We start from the raw sequence: 16393 nt of genomic DNA on the forward strand, positions 1-16393 counted from the left end.
TTTATTATTTCTTTTGGAGGATAGAAGGGTTTTTTTCCCGAGTTTCGAATAGGTCCGAACTGAAGTTACAGAGAAAACGAAAGCAAAATCACTTCACCGCCAATTACAGAAACCATTGAAAGGTCTCTCCACTTTATGCAAATCATATCCATAAAGCCAGAGTTTTCGATCCTTCCGAACATCTTCATGGACGGGGCTTCCTGAACACAAAAGTTGAATCTTATATAAGGACGACAAAGCAAGAGCGACGTCGATTGTGTCTTTTGTACTTTCTTTAGCAATATCAGAAATTGAAGCCTATTAAACACGCTTGCAAGTTGCAACTCCTATTGCAAGTCTTAGGTTCCTTACCTCATCTTACCTGCTGTACGAATTAAAGAATGTTTCCTCAAGCTTTCCACCAACGCTTAGATGTAGTGTATGATGACATTCATATGATACTCTTCTACCAGAAAAAAAAAACATTCATATGGTACTCCAATTCTGTAGATGAGTGTAATATCATCTATTCTTTCATTCACTTCACAAGAAAAAAGGGGGAAAAAAATCATCTGTTCCCATACTTTTTCTGTTACTCAAATCTCATGTTTGAAGGGGAAGCATCATCAAAAGAAGGATATGCTAGGGTCAAGCTCTAACATCTCTGCTGTAAAGGAAGTGTTAGATATTGAAATATACGATCACAAATCACAACACTAATTCAGGCGATACCCTCTAGACAAAGCAAGGAATTTACGTCGCTTTTACTAACTGTGTAAAGGGTGGTGACATTACCCTTTGTAAGTACTCTTCTTAAACCGTTCTACTTGCAAGCGGTTGTCAATCACACCCCATGGTGGCGAAACAAAGGGAAGCCCACTCTTCAGTCTCCCCATCTTAACTACCTCTGCATCACATAAACATCGCATACCTTCTGACAGCTTCACCTTCTTCATATTCCAAAGACGAAATGATGCCATCAGCCTTACGCTTCCTTCCCTTCCTTTTCTGCCTTTTCATCTCCCTCCCTTTGACGAGTATGCTCTGTGTGTCTCTCTATGTGTGTGTGTGTGTTGTGTGTGCGTGCGTGAAGTCACAAGAAACTGAAGGGTTTTCTTTTGTGTTTGATTACAGATGCAATCCAACTCATCTTGGTGAATAACTGCAATGAGAGCGTGTGGCCTGGAGTCCTTGGTAGCGCAGGTCTACAATCACCTGGGGACGGTGGCTTTCTTCTCAAGAGGGGTGAGGAGGCTGTGATTGATGTACCAGAGAAGTGGTCCGGTAGAATTTGGGGCAGACAAGGTTGTTACTTTGATGCCAATGGCAAAGGATCTTGTGAGACTGGAGATTGTGCGGGGTTGTTACGTTGCAAAGGCACAGGAGGGTTGCCACCGGCGACAGTGGTTGAGATGACTCTTGGAACCTCTGCATCTCCTCTGCATTTCTATGATGTGAGTTTAGTGGATGGCTTCAATCTCCCAGTCTCAATGGTACCTGTTGGTGCTAATGGCGGCACTGGTGTTGGGTGTGGCGTCGCGGCTTGTGAGATGGACTTGAATGTTTGCTGCCCATCAGCATTGGAGGTGAAGAAAGGTGGAAAGGTGGTGGGTTGCAAGAGTGCCTGCTTGGCCATGAAATCTGCAAAATATTGCTGCACGGGAGATTATGCCAACCCCAAGACTTGCCAGCCTTCGCTTTTTGCTCATCTGTTCAAAGCTATCTGCCCAAGGGCGTATACCTATGCCTTTGATGATTCTTCAAGCCTACACAAATGCAGGGCAGCACGTTACGTTGTCACCTTCTGTCCTCCCAGTTGAGAGAGTGATCGATGAAGTCCTTCAAGTTGAATGTATTAGAGAGATCGGAGCTCTTTTTTGTACGCCTTTGTCTAGTTTATCAATTGTTTGTAATTTGCTCTACTCCAACCATATAAGATGTGGAAATCCTCTTGCTGTCATGGTATAAAAGATTATCAGAAACCTCAATGTTGATCATGGTAGAAAAGTAACTATAACAGTAGCATGTGCATCATATCAATTTCTCCCTCTACTAAGGCTATTGATCTAACTGCTTTTATGTAATGGCAAAAACTACAAAAACTATTCACAATAAATAGAAGCAGGACTTGTAACTTACCTTCTTTCTCGAATCTATAATACACACAATCCTATATAATTGAATAAGCTTTGTTTTATGCAGTAGGGCTTCCCAAATTATAGAAGAAACCAAGATTGTGCAAATTAAGCAATATGACTACAAACCTCTAAAATAGGAGAGGCGCCTCCCCAGCCCCAGCCCCACCCCTACCCCCAGAAGAGAAAAGAAGAAGAAGATAACAGATACAGATATCCACCTGATCTATTCTTGGTGAACATGTTGATGGTGAAAAAAAGGACCACATAGGGTGATGACAAGGAATTCTTATTAAATTAAGTGTTATCTGAGGCTGTCCCAAACCAGCATTGTAGCAAGAAGAAACATGACCCCATCATAAATGGAGCAAGCCGCCACTGCAGTGAGTTGAAGTTGCAGATGTTTTTCTTCTACATCTGCATTGAATTATCGGATCAACATTGCTGAGAGCAACATCCTGATACTTGAGCACACAGGGAAAAAAGATATCTCCGGGGTGGGGACCAGAAGTTAAGTTCATGGCTCCAGAACACAAATAATGCCGAAGGAGAAATTGATATAGTTATGGAACATTTCATCTGTTTTTCTCCCAGTCAGTAATGTCCAGCAGCATGGGGGCATCACAAAATATAAATCACAAAATATATTAGGAACTCAATGCATGTCCTCAGGTTAACTGTGACGAACATTTTGTTACTGAAAATTAGGAATCAATAGTTTGATCACCAGGTTTGGTTTTAGAAGTAACATTCAACTATCAGGAATTTGAACTTAACTCATTAAGTCTGTACTATCATACAAAGGAATATGATTATTTCGTTCTTGCAACACTAATATTTACCAAATCATATGCAGGCTGTTGGAAAACAGACTATAAAATGGCTCCAGCTCCAACCAAACTGCCTACAAAAACATGGAATTATTGGTAAGAAGCAAACATTGGGCAGGGCCACCCACACAAAAGTTACTGTACTATCATACAAATGAATATGATTATTTTGTTCTTGCAACACTAATATTTATCCCCAAAAAAATGTTTACCAAATTGCATGCAGAGGCTGCGGGAAAACAGAGAAAGTAGGAACCTACAAAATGGCTCCAGCTCCAACCAAGCTGCATATGAAAACATGGCATTATTGGTAAGAATCAAACATGGGGCAGGGCCACACACAAAAAATTACACTAAAAAGAACAAGTCAAAGGTGCAAATCAAATCCCAAGCACGACTACAATTTCAACCACAATACCTCCTGTCTGTCAGACGAGTTCATATGAAATCTGCTACAAAGTGATGTCAACCAAGCACAGTGATAAATTCTGCCAAAAATGAAAAAGGAGGCCAAAGTACTGAATTTTTAAATTGAGCAAGGCAAGGCAAGACATACACATCCTATGTTACAAGAAAGTGATGGATTAAATTACCTATCCCCTCTGCTAAAATGAACCGCATCCAATAGATTCCCCGTTCTGGTCGTCTCCTTCGTCAGTTGTTTGACCGGCAAAGAGTGGATAACAAAGCATAAGAGCAGAGATGGGTTCTAGTGACCTTCGAAGAGGAGAAGCGCCGGCTGTGCCGCCACGGCCATACGAACAACGCATGAACATGCGTAGGGATCTACAGAACAGAAGGTCGCCAACAGACCGAGATGGGTTCTAGTCCTAGGGTTATCTAAACGAATGGGAAGGACGGTGGATAGGATAAGAGCAGAAACTACCTCCGACAACATCAGCTAGGGATGAAGCTTTTAACTTTAAACTTAGAACGACTAAATATCACTACTTTCTGCTAATCCAACGAAACCTTAACATCTATAGAGTAACCGAGCCGCTGTTCTGCACAAGTCATGGACATCTTCACAAATAAGGAAATTTAGCGAGGTTGCTCACGGCCCTCGCTGCATATTTTTATTTTACTGATAAAATGAATAAAAAGTGTAGTTTGATCTACATCGACATTCAAGTCATTCAACACATTCTTTATTATTGTGCGAAGAAATAAAAAACACATACTTTATTACGCAGTGAAAAAGCATGCGGTGAAGAAACAAAACTCAAAAGGGCATATGAGCATATATTCTTCTCAGTTCTCCCTGAAACCGTATTGTAGTAGAGTGGGAATAGCCGGGTGGACCGGTTGTAAGCCAGAATGGACTCGTATCTTGAGATTTGCAGTTGGCGGAAAGAAGCTATTCATTCGCTATCGTTCCTGAATCACGGCACGGTAACAACACCATGGTAGAGCCTAGAGGTACCGCAGAGACTTTCCATGGAGATGCGGTTGCAGCCAAGGGTGTAAGGATCCTTCTGTTTTGGCCCTATAAGGAGCTTTATTTTGTTTAACGATCCTCTCCTGGGAACCAAGGCTGCTGCTAACAGAGGTTTGTCTCTGTTCTTTACTTAATAAAATTCTTCATTTACTAAAAACAACTTTATTTGTTTACGGAAGGGGGAGGAAAAAAGAAAAAAAGGTTTATTTATTCATTGATAGTAAGTAACCATGCTTGCGTCAACTGTGCAGGTAAACCACAAGATCGACACTTGAGTATTTCTCTAGATTCCAGAATCGAGGTTTTCCCGCCTAGAGGAACTAAACAAACTGGCCTAGGGCTTCTCTGAATTCACACAAAAGCCCCCACGATGCTGAGGATGATTACACCTATGAACTCCCACGCCCCCAACTCCTCTTTACTCACTCTCAGCATAGGAATTAACGGGGGAAAAAAGAAACTTAAATAGAAACTACTGCATCAAAGACTATATAAATTATAGTAAGCCCAGACACCCAAATGATTCCAGCTCCCTATGATGGAAATTTTTGGAATTAGAATTCCAAATCATTTCAACTCTGTGTCACTTTCGTCTTCTCAACGATAATGAACACTCGGAGGAGTTCATCACATTTTCTAGGCCCCTTATGAGGATATTGCCTGACACAGCATCAAGCCACAGAATTTCTCCACAACCCATCGATATCCTGTTACTTAGATATACTCTTTGTCTCCTTAGAATAGCCAGAATTACACAAAAACTATACAGCTCCTGCAAGGAATCCAGCCCCTGTTCCATGATCACCTCTCAAAAGAGAAAGTTTCTACTATGCCCTTCCAAGATCACCACCGCCATTCAATGGTAGCCGCGTATATTTATACAATGGAAAGAGGGGGCGGAAGACAACAAATTCCATTATCCAGCTGACGTGTTTATAAAGCATACTGGCTGCAAGATTCCCCAAAAGCGAGCTCGAAAAATAGAACTTTCTTAAATCAATTACAACATTCAACATATTTCATTAATGTCCTGATATTCAATAGTAGTTGCCCCTTCTGTTTGATGCCAACTCATAAGAGAAAACAATAAATAGTGACCGAAACATTAAGTAATCACTAGTTTCTGCATTGAGAAATTGAAAAGAACAATATTGAAACCAACAAATCAACAACAAGATAACTTCATTAATGTCCTTACATTTCATAATATTTTCATAATACGTGATTCACTTGGGCTGCACCTAATAAGAGTGAACAATGAGCCAGAAACGAGTCTTCGCTTTGTTGCAATTAGCCCCATGAGTAAAACGTTCAGTAATCCTCTTACCCCCCAAAAAAAAAGTGTAAATCAATTAGCTTCTGTAGAGATTCATTTAGAGAGAGGAAGAGCAACATTCCATATAATAAAAACTTATAAGTTTCAGAATAACAAGTACTCAGGAGCTGATATGAATGTAAACAAGCTTGGACTATACAAATGTGTCTGAAGGCTATGTCTGAAGCTTACAGGATAGAGTGATCAAGCACCGAATAGGGAGGAACAGTGAAAGACGAAACCTCAAAGGTCCTCAATATTACATAAGAACATATTAAAAAGATGCTGATCTCTGTCTCACTTCATCAGAAATCCCAAGCATAGGTTTCCCCCCAAGAAGCAGACACGAAGATGAACAGGTAGATATCGCTCATGATTGAAGGGATCAGGTTTGTTCCTGCAATACCAGTGAAAGCATGCACCCAAATTGTGTTAAAGTTCAACCTATGCAGCTTATCTGATTTTATGCTGTAAGATAAATCTGAACTGTAAGTTAACACCACTTTACATAATAATTTTACATGAATTGAAAATTTCTGTTTCAGGTTGTTTCAGACTTCCATTAGCAGAGCAAAGAGATGCAATCAATGTTAGCAGATAATGTCCATTAATATCGGCAAACCTATGGTATCTCCAATCAGCCGAAACTGGTTTCGGGTGACATGTCATTCTTACTGGCACTTCCAAGTCAGAAAGCAGTTCTTCCCAGCCACTGTTCCAGCTTCCAAGTAAGTTACCTCACATTCCTAGACACAGAAGGAAATCCAGCTTTTTCACAAGGATTAAGTCAGAAATCCTTATATCACATGGTAGGAATACAAAAACAACAACTCTGCCTTATCCAAACTAAATGGCGAAGGGATCTGAAAAATAAAAACAAGATGCATACATAATATGATCTGAGTAGAAGATGCATTCTATTGATAAAAGGTGCGTTAGGAGACATTTCAAAGTGAAAAAACCATCTCATACAAATGAAAGCAAGCTGAAGTAAGTTTAGTTAGTTAGTTTGACTTAACTTTATTTGTTTTGTGTCATCCAGCAATACTTTCATTTTTGGATTGTTTACTAATCAATTTATTTGGAGCAGATAGACAATTACTCAGTAAATGTGGAAGAGTTCCTCCATTTCATCTGCACTAATGAACAAAAATAAACCTTCTCCAGATACACAGTGGAGAAAAGAAGCAATGCTGTGTAACTAAAATACTACCCAAGTTGCTGTGCCAAAATTAATCCAGTTCACAGCATCAGTTCCCATCACATTCTAACTTCATCCATACTCCTGCAAGATATGCTATTCTCGATGTCAAAATCAAGGGAATCTGGATCCCTGCTCAACTAGTTATCAGTTTTAATGTTCTAGTCATTAGCACAGGATGTGTTAACATTATCAAGGTATATGACATTCTGCTGGTTTCTATTGGCTCATCTCCTTCCGGATTGTCAGAGGATTGAATTGTGATTACAGCAGCTATGATATTTTCTTCAATCAGTGCTTCACACATGCAATCCATTTAAGATGGATGAAAGATCCTGCTTTCCCTTCTTAGATCTGTCAATACTTTCTCCATCCCACGGTGATCGGCCCTTCCAAATTCTGTGTCACAAGCTGTTTGTTCATTCTATGTAGTGTAACCATGTGGAGTGCCTTATCCCGCTCCTGATCTCCAAATCTTGATACTTTATACAGACTTGTTCACATTGAAGTCCTCTACATCCAATCAGTTTTCATGTGGAACCACCTAGAATTGTGGATCCCCTGGATGACTTCATTCAGTACATGTACATGGAAGAATGCTTCGTGGAAGTTTACTTATTATGGAGTAACTCATTCTGTAGGCACATCAGTCACATGTCACCCTTTTATCATGTTTTATAATAGGCATGAGAATGAAGAACCCCTATTTAATGCAGTGTCCTGTGATGGTTTACTGAAGAAGGTCAATATCTTCAAGGCTGAATGGTAAGCAACCAAGCTACTTGAGAAGACGATGTATGGAAGGATCAATCTTTGACCCAAAAGAAAAAAATGGAAGGATCAAGATAACTCGCACCTTTTCATAGAGGCCGAACCAAAGAAGCAACGGCTTGACAGGTGTTGGCCACAGGACTGGAGAATAGCTGCTACAGTACTGCTACTGCCAGCGGTGGGATGTATCCAATTCCCACTGCAGCAAGTGATAACTGTCACTTGTGCAATTGATATAACCACCATCTTCTGCTCCACTCATCATTATTATTGTGCCTGCAACATCCAATAAGGTTAAGATTCCCAATTTTTAGCTAAGAAGATCCCAGTGCAGTGCAAATGAGGAAGTATCCACTTGGCTGAATGATCATGTGCAATGAGGAAGTTTTCCATGGGTTAGCTCCCATATTGCAACATGGGAATGACCAGCCTCTTGGCACTCATTGACTTATAATCCAAATTTCCAGTTGGCCGAACTTCAGGAAGGAAAAATAGAGTTTCTCATACGCCTACTTCCACAAAATTCTGTTGAGGTATCCAACACAAAGCAGAGTTTAGTGTGTCAATCTTACATAAAGGGCTGAGATGAGATATCAATAACAAAACCATCAATGGGGACTTGAAAGCTTATAACAGCCTGCACATTCACATTCACTTGGAGCTCAGATAGTGAGAAGCAGATTGATGAAAACAATAAAAGGTAGACGGTTTACTTTTACCAACTGCACCACTGATGCTCCATTTGATTCCACTAGGAAAATATTTCCTGGAAAGTAAACATTTAGTTATTGATTTTTTTATTTTTATTTTATTATATATATATATATATATATATATATATATATATATATATATATATATATATATATATTATAAAAAAAATATATATATATATATATATATTTTTTTTTGTACCTTTTATCATTTTTTTTGTTTCTTATCTGTTGGGTGTATGATAAAAGAAGCAATTTAGTGAACAAGAAATAGGAAAGGCCTCCAGAGAGATTGGGAATGTGCCCCCGTGGGTGGCGGCAGTCTTCTATGTTTCTCCATGACACAGCCATCTTTTGCAGAACTGATACCCAGAAATTCAACTGGGAGTTGTTTTCCAAAAATAAAGATTATTGTGTTGAGTTAAATAATTCCTCCTCTTTCTGTTCTACTATTGGTGCTTCGGAGATTCTCACAGAATCATGGCTGTGCCCCCACCCCCGATCTTTGCAGCTGCAAATTGAACTTTTAGGCCTTCAATAGACCAAAATTAATCAAAGAATCTCTCTGAGCTTTGGATCAAATCAAGAAGCATCTATTCATTGGACTTACCATGAAACTGAAGCAATCTGGACTACACTCTTTCACCTATGCCATCGTGAAGACATAGCTTGCCTTGATTCCTTCTATAAATGTATGAAATAGGAACTATTAAAGGTAGTGGCTCTGATACTTCCCTATCTGAATTAAGTAGAATAATCACCGGATGTTCTTTCAAACTGAAGGAACCAAAAAGAGTTTGTTCCTGACAGATCATACCAATATGAGCTTGGTACCTAACATTTCTCTCATGGCTGGTATAGGCATGTCTGGGTGCATCACATTTGGGTTACAAACTATCAAATTTTCCAGGAATGTTTCTCCAGAATTAGCAGAAAATATAGGAAAACCAATAATTAGTAGGATAGGTTCACTTAAAAACCAAAGTCAATAATGAGGCTTAAGCAGAAGTGAGATTTGAGGATCTGGGCCTAGGGTTTCATAAGAATTGTTGTTTCATGGAAAAGTAAAAAAGACAAACCTAAAGAAGGATCTTCTGTGGTAAGTTGAAGAGAAAGAATGAGAGGAAAAGAAAAGATAAGAGGTTGTTATTGATCTGTGAGAACAGTAATTTGACAAGAAAATGGGTGGTGAGAGAGAGGCCCCAACCTCCAGGTCAAAAAGAAAAATGAACCTAAACTCATCCTATTATCAAAATAAAGATAAACCTCAATTCAGTCCATTATCAATTCATTTTATTCATAAAGCATGATAGACCACCAACTTATGTGGTAAATTAACCCCTCAAATATAGATCCACTGTGACCTATCTTCTATTAACTCATAAAACTTTCTAGAAGTAACTAATCAAAAAGAGTATGCTAAGAGGACCCGAAAAGGACTTTCTCTAAACTAAATTAACTTATTAACAACACATGGGGCCCAAAAACATTTTCTAAATTCTCTATCCAATATACCCACTTAAATCCTAAATTTTGGCTTTAGGATTTAAAACTAAACCTTAACAATTCCATCATCATCAACCTCAGGGGTTGGCTTAGTTGGCCAAGGCCAACGTCTAATACTGAGGTCACAGTTCGAATCTCCTTGGGGTTAGGGGCAAAGCCCTGTCATATATTTAAATACTTATATAAAGTTACCCCTGGAGGATGTAATTGAGGTGGGCCTAAGTTGGCCCTGACAAACCTTAGTTCCCAAAGGAAAAAATCCATCATCATTGCAAAACAAAACTAAACCTTAATCCATTCCATTATAAATTCAATTCATTCATTACACAGTAAGATCACTAAATTATAGATTAACTAGCCCCTGAAATATGGACCCAAATAACCCAAAACTTCTCAAAAACTAAAAACAGAAATAAATCCTAACTTTAGGGTAAATAAAAGAGGTCAGTAACATTGATGAACCCCAAAAAGAAGGCCCAAGGCCCATAGAATCAAACCATAGGTTAAAATAAAGTATTTCAAGGCCATTGAACACTTTTAGCTACATCACTAAAAGGATCAAAAGGGTTGACAGGAAAAGGCTTAAGAGGACAAGTGAGTGGAAACAAGTATGCATTCCCATTTATGCAAAGGATACAAGCTAGAGCAATCTTTGCTACTATTTTGTATACATTCATGTTTGTCATTCAAGTGCATCCTCATCAAACAAGAAATTGTTTAGAAAACCATGCTCTTTCTTTTAACAAAAGTACGGACATGAGTTGTTAGTAGTGTGAGGAGGCAAGGGCATGTGCTATTGAAGCCTTTGAGTGCTCCAAAATGTAGCTATGTGATTCAGATTGAAAGAGCTAAAAGGGATAGGGATAATCCTAAAATGAGTCTAGGAGAAGCGGTGAGACAAAGATTTGCATAGACATGAGTTGCGAAAAAATTGTTTGAAGTGGCATGACCATATGTACAAGAGGTCCTTGAGTGATCCAAGATGAAAGGTGATTTAATTTAGACCCAAGGAGCTAAAAGAAATAGGGATAGACCTAAAATGACTCTAGGAGAACCAAAGAGAAAAAGAGATGTTCACGAGTATGAGTTTGGTTATATTTGGTTGGTGAAGAAGAGTAATATGATTTTAAGGTTTTATTTTGGTTACCCTCTCTCCTATCCAAAAACATTTTCCTTATCCCCAAGTTTTTGAGAAGATTAGTTGAATGTGTATGGAAGAGAGGGCTTGAAGAAGCCTATGAAGTACATGAATAACAAATTTCTAATTATGCTTATCAGTTAATCTTTTTCTTCTTCTTCTTCTTCTTTTTTTTTTTTTTTTTTTTTCTTTTTCTTTTGAACAAAGGAAAACAGCTCGCAACTCTGGACAAGACTGAAATATCTTGTTCAGAGATTCAAACCAGAAGTCTACGCACCAAACATGTTTTTGCCATTTCCCTTTCCACTTAAGAGATAATGTCTAACACTGTTGCATGAAACCCGGTCAGCCTAGCAGGATGAGGACATATTACAATATTAGAACAGGAGTCTAGAAATCCCTTGGGGTTGTATGCACTTCCAATTCCAAATGACAAAGTAGCCAAAGAACCTTGAGGGATTGAAACTGCACCAGAAGTGAAGAAGAAGTATTAAAACGGAACCTGTCAGAAGGTGGTTATAGTTATACATATATATAATTATATATGCCTGTTCTCCAAGAGTACAACTTTTGGCTACCTCTCAAGGCTGCCATGCTCGAGGTACAGATTTTGGGTGAACGAGGAATATCTATTTCCCCGGTTCGCATTTTAGTCTTTGTTTACTCTTCCCGTATTAATTTTTGAGGGGAGAAGTTTTGCCTTCTGCTACTTCTACTTGAGAATCCTAAACCTTTAATCCAGAAATATAAGTCAATATCGTCAATATGGTTCCGAGATTTTTCTAGTTTTGATTCTTATCGAGTTCTTTACCAAAAAAGGAGAAAAAAAAAAATCCATATTAAAATTTGAAGGTAGGACCATTTGATCTGATTCTTCCACCCCACCATCGTGTCTGCAACGAATTATCATTCGATCGATAACAAAGAATAACAGAAGCGACAATAATATACAAATCAGAAGGATAGCAAGAAACTCACCAGCAATTTTATTTATCGATAGCCTCAACGTCAATCTTGCAGCTGGTGGTGGTTGTGGTGGTGGTGCTGCTGCTCAGGAAACATGTTGTAGGGATGCGATTCGGAACCATGATAGGCAGGAGCGGCGGGTTGATTACCGACGGGGATCCCCATATGGCCATGACCGTGGGTGGCACCAAGTATCGGCATTGGCAGCAAAGGTGCAGGATATGGCATTGGAGGAGGCATGTGAGTGTTGACGCCGAATTCCTGAAAGCTCTGCAACACAGGGGATGATGTTAAGCGAGGATCCGAAGAAGGGGATGCCTTATTGGACGTGCCTTGTATCCTCTTCAGGTATAGACGATACTTCTGGAGATGGCTGGCGACGTTTTCTCGGGTTAAACCCTCGACGTTCATAAGTTGCATGATGGTCTTCGGCACAGCGTTCTGGATACCCAAATGCGCGACAACATCGACGAATCGCTTGTGAAGCTGAGGAGTCCACACCAATCGGGGCTTTTTGGAGGACGGAGCAGACTGATCGTCAATATTATTGTTAGAATTATCGTTTGGCAGAGCTGAATCCGCCTCCTCAGCGGTGTCGACTCTTCTCACTTTGCGAGCATAAGAGCTGTCGTGAGGGTTGTTACCTTGAGGTTCGTTTTCGTCTGCTTCAACGGCCAAGGAGTCATGAGTTGGAGTCGGAGCGTCTGCGAAAGGAGGCAAAGACCTGAGGTGATTGAAGGATAAAGGTTGAGGCTGGCGGTAGATGGTTGACAGAGTTTCCTCCGAAGCGCGATTCACATCGAGCATGCTTTGGGAGGGCTCTGGAGAAATACTAAAAGCCAGGGCAAGCTCCTGAGGGATCAAGGACTGAGATAAGGGAGTGAGATCGTCTGCACTGGGCAATCCAGCCTCCCATTCCTGGACTTGGTCCTCGTCTCCGCTGCCAGAGCCGCTTTCGTTCTCGTTCATTTGAAATTCATCCCCCATCCTCTGTCGCCGTCTGTCTCGGGTTTTTTAATTTTAATAGATTCAATTAAGTTAAAAATAGCAGAACGAAGATGAGCATCTCAACTCTAATCGATGACGAGTGTTCGAAAATAACTTCGAGTTGGATCGTGATTAGGGTTTCAGCAAGCAGACAACTGAAATTGCTAACCTTATCACGAACACATTGAACGCCTGAAGACTCAGACTCTCTCAGAGACAGATGAAACTACTAGATAATTCGATGAGGAAGACAGAAACTAGCACGGTTCTTCCAATCTTCGTTCCTCTCAAAGTCTCGGGTGACGGAAAACGGCGAAGGAAGGGGTTAAGATGGAAGCTGATACAGTAGGGCAAGCTGAACAGACGAGATATCTTGATATTTTGCATACCTTCAAAGGTGTGGCTTTGGGAAGCATTGCTCTCTTTTTTTCTTACTTTATGGCTTTATTCAGAGAAAAAAGTGCACTTCTGATTCCCGAGCTCTTGTCGACCCATCTACGTGGACGTCTTAGCCGGGTTTTCTTAATTTGTTAATTGACTTTCTTCTCTATCTGCTCTTGTGATGGGCTAGGACGGCTAGGTAGATTCCGAGGGATAGATTTGTAAATTTACAGGGATTTTTTCTTTGTAATAATATCAGGACACGTGTACTGCTTTTACCAGTCACCACCGCCTCTTCCCACTGGTAAGTGGCAGATTTGTAATATAATAGGGAACTTTTCGCTTTCTGAGTTTTTTGAGCTTTTTCCTTTTTCTTTTTGTCCTGTACCGAAAATCTCGTGCGCTTTACCTCTTGACGAAGTGCTAACGTCGGTTACAGCTGGCTTGATTTTTGATAGAGTAAAACAGGTGGCGGCTGACGTGGATTACTTGCGACGGCATACAACAGGTTTTGAGGGACACTTGAAACTTGAAAGTGTCATTTTGTTACCGAGTCCAAAGTTCGAGGGACGGAGACAGCTTAGGATCACGTGACGAGTCGATGGGAAGAATTCTTTTCAGGTGTAGTTGCAGCTCGTTTCGCGGTGCCCGGTTATCCCAAAAGTTCGAGAGTTCATGCGGAGTCTTCCCATGGCGAGAAGAAAGTTCAAGGTGGGACACTTCTTGTTGTTGCAGATGGGTGAGGTAAATGGAGTCTACCGATCATTTTCTATTTCAGGGTGCTTTTGCTAAGGCTGCTTGGTTTTCTTGCCCACTGGGCTTTAAAGGATGGGATAACCAGCCCACCACGGTGAATGAATGGGCTCGACCTGTAATTGCTCTTCACTTGACTGATAAAAAGGAGAAGTCGCTGGTGCAATCGATGTACGTTTACATGTGTTGGCGACTTTGAATAGCCAGAAATGACAATATTTAAGAAGCACAATTGGACTACCATAGGGGTGGGTCAAAGAGCATGGAATTGGGCCCAGGAATATTTGGAAGCCCATTGGGGTAGGCATCTAAGACGGGTGCCCAGCAACACCCAACCTCAATGAATTAACGTGGACGCTGCTATGACCCGCAAACTGGTTCTTCAGGGTTGGGTTTTGTAGTTCAAGACCGTTTGGGAACCCCTAGTCTCGCGATTTCCACTTGGAGTATTGCATCTTCAGCTCTCATGGCCAAGGGCTCAGGCCATGCGAATGGCAGTGCTTTATACTTTTGGTGAGGGAGTGGATATGGCTATTTTTGAGACTGATTGTAATGAGCTCGTTCGCTTGCTTAATGGGGCACCTCCACCCCTCCCACCTGTGGATATTGTACCCATTATATATGATATTCTAGAGGTAGAGCAACGCCTTATGCATTGCTCTTTTGTTTATGTTTCTAGGTGGATCAACTTGGCTTGCTGATCACCTAGCCTAGAGGGCCAAGTCAATGGATGGCACGACTATTTGGCCCAACACTACTCTCCTTGGTTACAGCCAGAAGGGCCAAGTCGGTCCTCCATTAGTGCCATATGAGAATTTAAATTGCACTTTCACCTACCTAAATAAAATGACATATCAATATTTGAGCACCAACCTCCAAGGACCGATTTACAATTTCATCATCTTATCATTCACATTAGGGTAGAGGTCACTATTCCCCTCACATTTCACCACATATTAGGAGTATAGCCCCACCTTTGAGTGCTGATAAAATAAATCAAATGTGGGACCCTTGTGGGCTCCACGTGACCCTTTCTAATATGTGGTGAAGAGGTGTAAAGATAACACATACCTCTAATTAAATCTGGCCTTTGCATAATACTCTGAATTCTTCTTTATCAGGTTGAAGAAAATAGAAAGTTGGAAACCAAGTTTGCTTACAAGGGCAAAGTTCCTTTAGGGTCAGCCTGTTCCACCCCCCCCCCCCCCCACCTACGACCAAAAAAAAAAAAAAACACACACACACACACAAAAGAAAAAAAAAATTTTGAGATTCCTCTTAACTTTCTTGTGTGAAATACTAACCCTTGCTCTTTCTTGAGAAAATTTTCAATGATGAAGACAATGGGTGGAAATTTTTTGGCTTTCGGCTTTCCACTTATTCTTGTTTTTTTGTAAGAAATTATTATTGGTTTTGAATTTATATTTACTCACCTAGTAATTTTTTAAATATTAGTGGCAAAAACTTTGTAAAAATCATTCAAACCCCTGTGAGACTTCTTATATTCATTGAATTCTTTAATATATTTGGAACTAGGATACGAGGTAGGGTTTCTTAGGTTGGTATTGCCCGGAAAAAGATGATGGTTGCCTAATGCTGGGAAGATAGTCTTTTAAGGATAAAAATATCCAAAAGAGAGCAAAAATCACTATTTTGATCGGTTTTATCAATGCAAAGTTGATTCTAACTAATTTCTTTTTAATTGAGACATTTTTTTTGATTAACCTGTTAATTGAGACATTGACTGGCTACTTTTGTAAACTGAAAATTAAATATCTATCTCCCCTCGATCTATCTCCCCTCGATCTATCTCGTGGTTGTCGTGTATGGTAATCTTGCTTTGATGCTGAGTAATCAATGCGCAATACCGTGCAATAGACGGTCAAATGACATCCATCTTGTTTTGGTTAAATCTCGAATGTTGAAATTGATCAAGTACTTGACCTTCCGCTGCACGGTGCTGCACATTAATTACACAGTACAAAAACAAAATATTTTGTGGACTCGCTCTACCACACTGTATCTAATTTACGGATGGCCAGCACGATAAAGCAGCATCTTCACCAGTGCAGGAAGAATCTCCATCCAAAACTCAATTATCTCAAATTTGGAATATGTCAAATAGGGGGTTGAAATTAAAAGGTGTTTTGTAACTTTATATCCGCCCATTCCTAAAAACCCAATTGAAGGACTCTTCAAGTCTCATTCCCTTCCTTTCTTCTTCACCGCTATGAGAACTTCTTTTTGTCCAATGATATCTTATCATTGAAAAATATTCTA

The 16393-nt window shown here is 40.0% G+C and overlaps 1 protein-coding gene, 1 long non-coding RNA gene and 1 pseudogene across 3 annotated transcripts; 1 reads left to right on the forward strand and 2 right to left on the reverse strand.

The window, feature by feature from the left end:
- Nucleotides 1–470: 470 nt before the first annotated feature.
- Nucleotides 471–4492, reverse strand: LOC149027278 (uncharacterized). The gene is made up of 5 exons (XR_016174400.1): nt 3538–4492; nt 3157–3228; nt 2957–3018; nt 2336–2531; nt 471–1933 (listed from the first exon to the last, which is right to left on the reverse strand). It is a non-coding gene; the product is annotated as an uncharacterized LOC149027278 (long non-coding RNA).
- Nucleotides 932–1799, forward strand: LOC149027279 (Pathogenesis-related thaumatin superfamily protein). Its single transcript, XM_089161199.1, has 2 exons — nt 932–1016; nt 1114–1799. Exons 1-2 carry the CDS (start codon nt 950–952, stop codon nt 1797–1799), a joined length of 753 nt encoding a protein of 250 aa, XP_089017325.1. The 5' UTR covers nt 932–949.
- A 3188-nt stretch (nt 4493–7680) lies between the features above and the next one.
- Nucleotides 7681–13386, reverse strand: LOC149027280 (transcription factor BOA pseudogene; annotated as a pseudogene). Its single transcript, XR_016174396.1, has 2 exons — nt 12005–13386; nt 7681–7945 (listed from the first exon to the last, which is right to left on the reverse strand). The product of XR_016174396.1 is annotated as a transcription factor BOA pseudogene (transcript).
- Nucleotides 13387–16393: the final 3007 nt, after the last annotated feature.

This window comes from Hakea prostrata, chromosome 1, assembly GCF_041222555.1.
Source record: "Hakea prostrata isolate BN-2017 chromosome 1, UWA_Hpros_2, whole genome shotgun sequence".
In the NCBI taxonomy this organism is placed as follows: domain Eukaryota; kingdom Viridiplantae; phylum Streptophyta; class Magnoliopsida; order Proteales; family Proteaceae; genus Hakea; species Hakea prostrata.

Excerpts from the sequence above, each read along its gene's own strand:
- LOC149027279 (XM_089161199.1), top strand. The coding sequence starts at position 950 with ATGATGCCATCAGCCTTACGCTTCCTTCCCTTCCTTTTCTGCCTTTTC. Across the intron at positions 1,017-1,113 it reads CATCTCCCTCCCTTTGACGA|ATGCAATCCAACTCATCTTG; the intron begins GTATGCTCTGTG and ends GTTTGATTACAG.